The sequence below is a fragment of the Nansenia antarctica genome (genome assembly GCF_963989245.1).
Source record: "Nansenia antarctica genome assembly, chromosome: 2".
In the NCBI taxonomy this organism is placed as follows: Eukaryota; Metazoa; Chordata; class Actinopteri; order Argentiniformes; family Microstomatidae; genus Nansenia; species Nansenia antarctica.
This window is the reverse complement of record NC_137675.1, coordinates 79,747,005-79,754,504: the sequence shown is the minus strand read 5'-3', so window position 1 is coordinate 79,754,504 and position 7,500 is coordinate 79,747,005. Positions and strand designations below refer to the sequence as shown.

At 46.5% G+C, this 7,500-nt stretch overlaps 1 protein-coding gene across 3 annotated transcripts in view; it reads left to right on the top strand.

Moving 5' to 3' along the window:
- Positions 1–3,437: 3,437 nt before the first annotated feature.
- The window catches only part of LOC308149649 (thyroid hormone receptor alpha), a gene marked incomplete at both ends in the record, with an annotated part of 18,605 nt that continues 14,542 nt past the window's right edge, over positions 3,438–7,500 (top strand). For all 3 annotated transcript variants that reach the window (XM_080522538.1, XM_080522536.1, XM_080522537.1), the window contains one exon: positions 3,438–3,493. In XM_080522538.1, the coding sequence (XP_080378664.1) occupies positions 3,438–3,493 (56 nt within the window). The remainder of the gene's footprint in view (positions 3,494–7,500) is intronic.

Genomic DNA, 7,500 nt, shown 5'->3' with positions numbered 1-7,500 from the left:
ACCCTACATGACACATGTGACCATGACTCGTGACTGACTGACTGCTGATCACATTGCTCTCATGGTAACCAAGTTAGACACACACATAGGCACACACGCATGCAAACACACACACCCACACAAATGCACTCATGCACGCACGCACGCACACATGCACGCACAAATGCACACACAAATGCACACACAGAGGTCTGACTGAGGGAATCCTTAGTAAACAATTTGTCAGATGTTCCCTTCTACCTGAAGTGTGCACTTGTTCTCTTGTTCACTTGTATACTTGTTCACTTGTTCTCTTGTTCACTTGTATACTTGTTCACTTGTACTTGTTCATTTGCACTTGTTCACTCTCTATACCTCCTTTAAATCCAGTTGGCGGAGGATTAACAGTCTAATGAACATAATTAGCCCTCAGGAACTGGGGCGGCTGTGGCTCAGGAGGTAGTGCTGGCGTCTAATGATCGCAAGGTCGGCGGTTCGATCCCCGGCTCCACGTGTCGAGGTGTCCTCGGGCAAGACACGGAACCCCAAATTGCTCCCAATGAGCGGGCCGGCGCCTTACATGGTAGCTTGCCGCCATTGGTGTGTGAATGTGTGTGTGAATGGGGGAATGAGAGGCCATCAACTGACGCTGACGCGAAAGGGAGAAACAGAGAGTAATCACATACTCACACGGAGCACATACTGTACTGGGCGATGCTGCTCACGTTAGCAAGCCGTGCCCTCTGGGAAATGTGCGTCTGAATGATAGATAGATAGATAGATAGATAGATAGATAGATAGATAGATAGATAGATAGATAGATAGATAGATAGATAGATAGATAGATAGATAGATAGATCGATCGATCGATCGATCGATCGATCTATGTATACTTGTTCACTTGTACTTGTACTTGTTCATTTGCATTTGTTCACCCTCCATTCCATACCATAGATAGATAGATAGATAGATAGATAGATAGATAGATAGATAGATAGATAGAGAGATAGATAGATAGATAGATAGATAGATAGATAGATAGATAGATAGATAGATAGATAGAGCTCATAAGCAACAACAACAAAATAAAGTGACAATAGAATAATAAAATAAAGTACACATCTGAAACATTAGATAGACAGTAAGAACAGTCCAGTATGAATTAGCATTCCCCAGCTATCGACTGTCTCTCCAACATGTCGATGTTGTCTTTATTGACTGTTACTGTATTGTCTTGTCGTGGCATTGGAATTGCAATTGATTATTTTCTGTAACTGAAATGTCTGTCAACACTGGTGCTTGGTTGATTGTCTTTAGAAAGGAGAGGAAGAGCTGTTAGTCCTAAACGGCGTGTTTGAACTGTCTGCAACGCTGCCGCGTTCAACTGACAACAGAGGTGAACGTCCTTCTGTCGTGTAGTGGTGATTGGGCACCCTCTTCTGGCCTCTCTGCTACCCCTGCACTGTGGAATCACCACACACACACACACACAGACACACACACACACACGTGCGCGCGCACACTCGCTCACACACACACACACACACACACATACACACACACACACACACACACACACGTGCACGCACACACTCACTCACACACACACACACACACGTGCGCGCACACACTCACTCACACACACACACACACACACTCACACACTCACACACACACTTACTGCTGTATAAGATAACATTTGCACAGTCCCATGCTACTACTAATATAATAATACCAGTCCCAAATCAATGGTTTGTAGATGTTCAGTAGATGTTCAACTAACTGTCAACGACATATCAACCAAGTAACTATCCACTAATCCTGACCATAACCATAAGCCTTTACCCTAACTCCTACTCTTACCCGAAACTTAACCCTAAACCTAGGCAGCTGTTGCGTGTCATCACAGTTGCAGTTGATAGTTTGTTGATAGTTTGAGCAGCTGTAGATCATCTAGAGGGGCTATCATAATACAACGGGACCCTGTATGACCTCTATTCCCCCTGAGCTTAGACTAGAGAGGACAGTAGACTAGAGAGGACAGTAGACTAGAGAGGACAGTAGACTAGAGAGGACAGTAGACTAGAGAGGACAGTAGACTAGAGAGGACAGTAGACTAGAGAGGACAGTAGACTAGAGAGGACAGTAGACTAGAGAGGACAGTAGACTAGAGAGGACAGTAGACTAGAGAGGACAGTAGACTAGAGAGAACAGTAGACTAGAGAGGACAGTAGACTAGAGAGGACAGTAGACTAGAGAGGACAGTAGACTAGAGAGGACAGTAGACTAGAGAGGACAGTAGACTAGAAAGGACAGTAGACTAGAGAGGACAGTAGACTAGAGAGGACAGTAGACTAGAGAGGACAGTAGACTAGAGAGGACAGTAGACTAGAGAGGACAGTAGACTAGAGAGGACAGTAGACTAGAGAGGACAGTAGACTAGAGAGGACAGTAGACTAGAGAGGACAGTAGACTAGAGAGGTCAGTAGACTAGAGAGGACAGTAGAAAAGAGTACAGTACAGTACAGCGGAGTAAAGATGGACTGCACTTATAAAATGAACTGCACATATAGCGCCTTCTTCCAAAGCGCTTTACGACGGCCTCTCATTCACTCATTCACACACACACATATTCACACACCAAATGGCGGCAAGCTACCATGCAAGGCAACGGCCCGCTCATTGGGAGCAAGATGGGGTTCAGTGTCATGCCCAAGGACACCTCGACACGTCGCCAGCCGCGGATCAAACCGCAGACCTTGCGATCATTAGACGCCCTGCCTACCTCCTGAGCCACAGACGCCCCAAATAAAGCTTTATTCCCGAGGAGAAATTCCCTTTCAGCTGCAGATGACGTAGACACACCATACGTGACACGTTCTAATGCTTTGGTCCGATGTAATGTTCAGACCTTTCTTTCGAAAAATTTGAATACATTTCTGCGTTGTTGAAAATCAAAGACACATCCCTAGTCAACTAACACAGCTTGTTTTGTGAGCCTGCTAACAATGTAAAGTAGTGTTACTTATAGTTAACTAGGTAGCAGTGGAGATTACTCAGCGAATCCATTACTTTTCAGTATTTTGGCTAGACTAGCGAGAAAGATATAAAAAACCCAACAACAACAACAACCTAAAAACAATACACTCCAACAAGCCAAGTGCTAACCATGAAACCCACCTCACAAACCGCTAACACCGCTAACAAGTTCTCTCTTCTTCTTCTCTGGTGTCTCCTCACAGAGTACTAAGTTCCGGAGGGTTCTACCTCGCCGCCTGGTTCCACACGTTCCCCTCGGTTCTCTGATGTTCCCCGTCGCCGGCACCAGGGAAGCCTTCACCAATCACATCCACCGATGGCCGTCGATTGACGGAGCTACCGGCGAATGCTGAGCCGGCTGGCGAGGTTGGGGCCCGCCTCAGTCTCCTCTGATTGGCTACTGGATGGAATTGAGGTGAATGGATCACATGTCCAACGAGCAGGACCCCAACTCATCTGAGGGAGATGAGAAAAGGTGAGTGTGTATGTGTGTAGTGTGTGTGTGTGTGTGTGTGTGTGTGTGTGTGTGTGTGTGTGTTTGTCTCTCTGTCTCTCTGTGTGCGTGTGTGTGTGAACTGAGAAGGTGGTGACCTGGGCTGTGACCCACCAGTCAGGTGAAGTTAGACAGTGTGTGTGTGTGTGTGTGTGTGTGTGTGTGTGTGTGTGTGTGTGTGTGTGTGTGTGTGTGTGTTAGACAGTTTGATTTATCTGAGCTCGTCTAATCTCGTCATGAGAACGATGGATCACATTTGTTTCAGTCTCACGTTATGTGGAAGTAATTCACCTTATCTAACATCAATGTGACATGGAAACAGTTGTCTCCAACACTCACACGCATGCACGCGCATGCGCACACACAGACACACACACAACCCCCCCCCCCCTCCCATACACACACACACACACACAACCCCCCCCCCATACACACACACACAGACACACACACACACACACACACACACACACACAAAACCCCACCGCATACACACACACACAGACACACACACACACACACACACAAAACCCCACCGCATACACACACACACACACACAAGCACTGGGCAGGAGCAGTGCCCTCAATAAAAACTGATTGGCTGCCGCGTCCTCAAAAACAATCCAACCAAGAATCCATCGACCGCCGTGGCCGAGGTTCCCTCGGGGGTGTGGCGCTGGCCCTTCTGTAGGCAGTAATAACACAGTAATAACACAGTAATAACACAGAACATGTGACGTTCCTCACAGCCTCTTCCGTGACTAGACGCCGGGTCGGAATAGATTTTTGTGACGACTTGACGAGCGTCGTTTGGCTCGCCTTCCCATAGCCAGTCATATTCACTCTGCGATATGTTTCACAAAGACAGGGGAATCTCAGTGTCGTAGCCACAACAATATTATGTTTCCTCTTTCAATGTTTTTATGATTATTTTCTGTATACTGGGCAAACCGCATTCTTGAAGGGTTTTCACAACAGACACAATATCCTAGAAAAACATACTAGAAAATGTTATGTTCCAACACGTGTGACACTCATTTTAAGCGGAGTAGACGTTTGGAGCGGAACATGTTTCTGCACCCACGGCGCCCACACGCTGTCGCTGCAACTCTTGCTGGCCTAGTCTCAAGCCCTCCAACCGCCAACTGCTAACCAGTAGCATGTCTCTATAATAACGGCTTTTCAAAACTTTGAGAAGGGAGGAAAAGATCTTTCAAGGAGTGAGTGTCTTCTACAGACAGACTGCTGGAAGAGTTTGGTGCATTTCCTGCACGTGTCCCTCCCCATCCCTGCACACGCATGTCCCTCTCCATTCATCTATAGAACACTGAACACGTGGCCCGGGACGGTCGAAGTGGTCTAGCACCACAGCCTACAGTGCTCACACACGCCCATGTCGGCACCGGTTCGAATCCGAATCCGCGGCCTGCTGACCTGCCCTCTCCTCCTTACCTTCTTGTGTCTCTCCTCCATCTCTTTCCAGTAGAAAATACGAGCGGGACTGCTCCACTGAAACAAATAACCTAAAAGAAAGAAAAGAGAACACTGAAAACCATAACCCTCCAGACGGTATGCCGGGAGCATGTGTTCTTGTCTATGCCGGAGACTGAAGACCCGTCTCTTCAGGCTACACCTTAACTGTCCCTCCTGAAGACCTCCATCTCTTCAGGCTACACCTTAACTGTCCCTCCTGAAGACCTCCATCTCTTCAGGCTACACCTTAACTGTCCCTCCTGAAGACCTCCATCTCTTCAGGCTACACCTTAACTGTCCCTCCTGAAGACCCATCTCTTCAGGCTACACCTTAACTGTCCCTCCTGAGACATCTACTACCCCCCTGTACTGTTTCTAAAAAAAAAAGAAATCTTCCTTTTTTTCTAGCACGACGACTGCCATTGGCCCCTGGCCTGAGCATAGATAACTTTTTCCTACTATGACTGGTGGACAGATGATTCACTTACTTAGTCTAATCTGCTAAATGCCAAAAATGTAAATGGCCTTGGTGGGAGGCAGCACGTCTAGCCCCGTGAGACCACTGGCTGGATCGTGTGTTAACTATCGGTCTATAAATACATATCAGAACTGGATAGGTCACTTAGCGGTCCCCTGGCCGAGCGAGTAGAGATATTAGCGTTGATTAGCGGTGTCATCTTGTTTTAAAAGCTTCCTCTGAGCATCATTATGTTGCACTATTGCTCCCAAAAGAAACTGAATGATTACTCCTTCAAATCACTTAGGCAAATTAAGCCTCAATAAGCACACACACACACACACACACACACACACACACACACGCACACACGCACACACACACACACAACACACACACACACACACACACACACACACACAGAGTAAGAGACGGAAGGATGGATGGATGGATAGAGAGAGAAGGAGGTGAAGAGAGAGTGCCTTCTGTCTGTGTTCCTCTCCTCCCTCCCTCCCTCCCTCCCTTTCCCTCCCCCTTTGGACATGTGTGCTGAGGTGGACAGACCTCCACATCTTCAGAGGAGTCATCAGGCTGAAAAAGGAGCAGAGATGGAACTTAAGTCAAACCAATGTGTGTGATGGTGTGTGTGTGTGTGCGTGGGCGTTTGCGTGTGTGTGCGTGTTTATGTGTGTGTGTGTGTGTGTGTGTGTGTGTGTGTGTGTTAGGGGGAATGTTGACGTGTATATTTGGTGGTGTATACAGTGTGTGTGTGTGTGTGTGTGTATGTATGTATGTTGTCTGTGAGGCGTACCACTTCTAGATGTACTGTGTAAGGGCTGCCACTACGTATCCCCAGCACTGCGTCTCCTGAGACACCCGCTTTTCCCCTTTACTGTGTCCCCCCAAGACCTCTACTGCCCCCCCCTGTACTGTTTCTCTGTTTCTCCAGTGTCTATACAAAAACAAAACAAAACAAAAACAAAAACATGTATTTTGTCTTTTTCTTTTTTTTGTTCCTTCTATCACGGAGACTGCCAATGACACAAAAGACTCTACAAAAGTCTGAGCTAGATTACTCTTCCTGCTACGACTGGTGGATTGATGATTCACTTGCTTAGTCAAATGTATTCATTGTAAGCAGCTTTGGAATAAGGCGTCTGCGTAAATGGCAAAAATGTGAATGTATCAGGGCACCAGCAGGGCACCAGGTGCCAGGAGGGGCCACCGCCACACAGCCTGATGATCATCACACTAATCACAACGATCAATTATTTACATAGTAAGAAGATGAGGCTCAACTAAAATAGGATAGGCACCAGCTGGAATTCCAACGTAGGAAGTGAGTGTGAATCTTAATCTGTTCTGGCTCAGTCATGTCATACCGTTAAAGGCCAGAGCACCTCTGAGGGTTAATGCTCACTAGAACATTAGATCAAATTCCCTTTGCTCTGCGTCGTGTGGAGCTGTTGAGAACGCGCATTCGAAGTAACTCCCGGAGCAAAGAACCAACGGATGCTCCGCTTGAAAAGGGTGGTTTCGCTCCGGTTACAAACGACGCATCGAGGCTGTCCATAGGAAAACAACAGTGCATGCGTGTTGATCTGGATAAGAGCGGGACGAACGGGCAATTTTAACATTTTCGGACCAATCAACTACCATGTCTGTTGCTTCGAACATGTCTGTTACTTCGTTTACATGAAGGGCTTGTGAGAACGCAAATCAGAGAAATAATTTATGCAACAATGTTGCAATCTCATCCACTTGCTCCAGGTCATGATTCGGACTTTCATGTGAGAACATGACCTAAGAGTAGCCTAGCTGTTCTTAAACGAGTCTACAAAAGTAGACTGTTCAATTCAAACAACCTAATGATCGTCATACTAATCACAATGATAAATTATTTACATTGAAGATGATGAGGCGCTGAACTAAAATAGGCACCATTAGACCATTATTACCATTATTACACCAGCATTAGTGTTGTATATATGTTACGGTACATGTGGGAACGCGGTACATGTGGGAAAACTAGGGTTAGGATTAGGGTTAGGGTTAAATA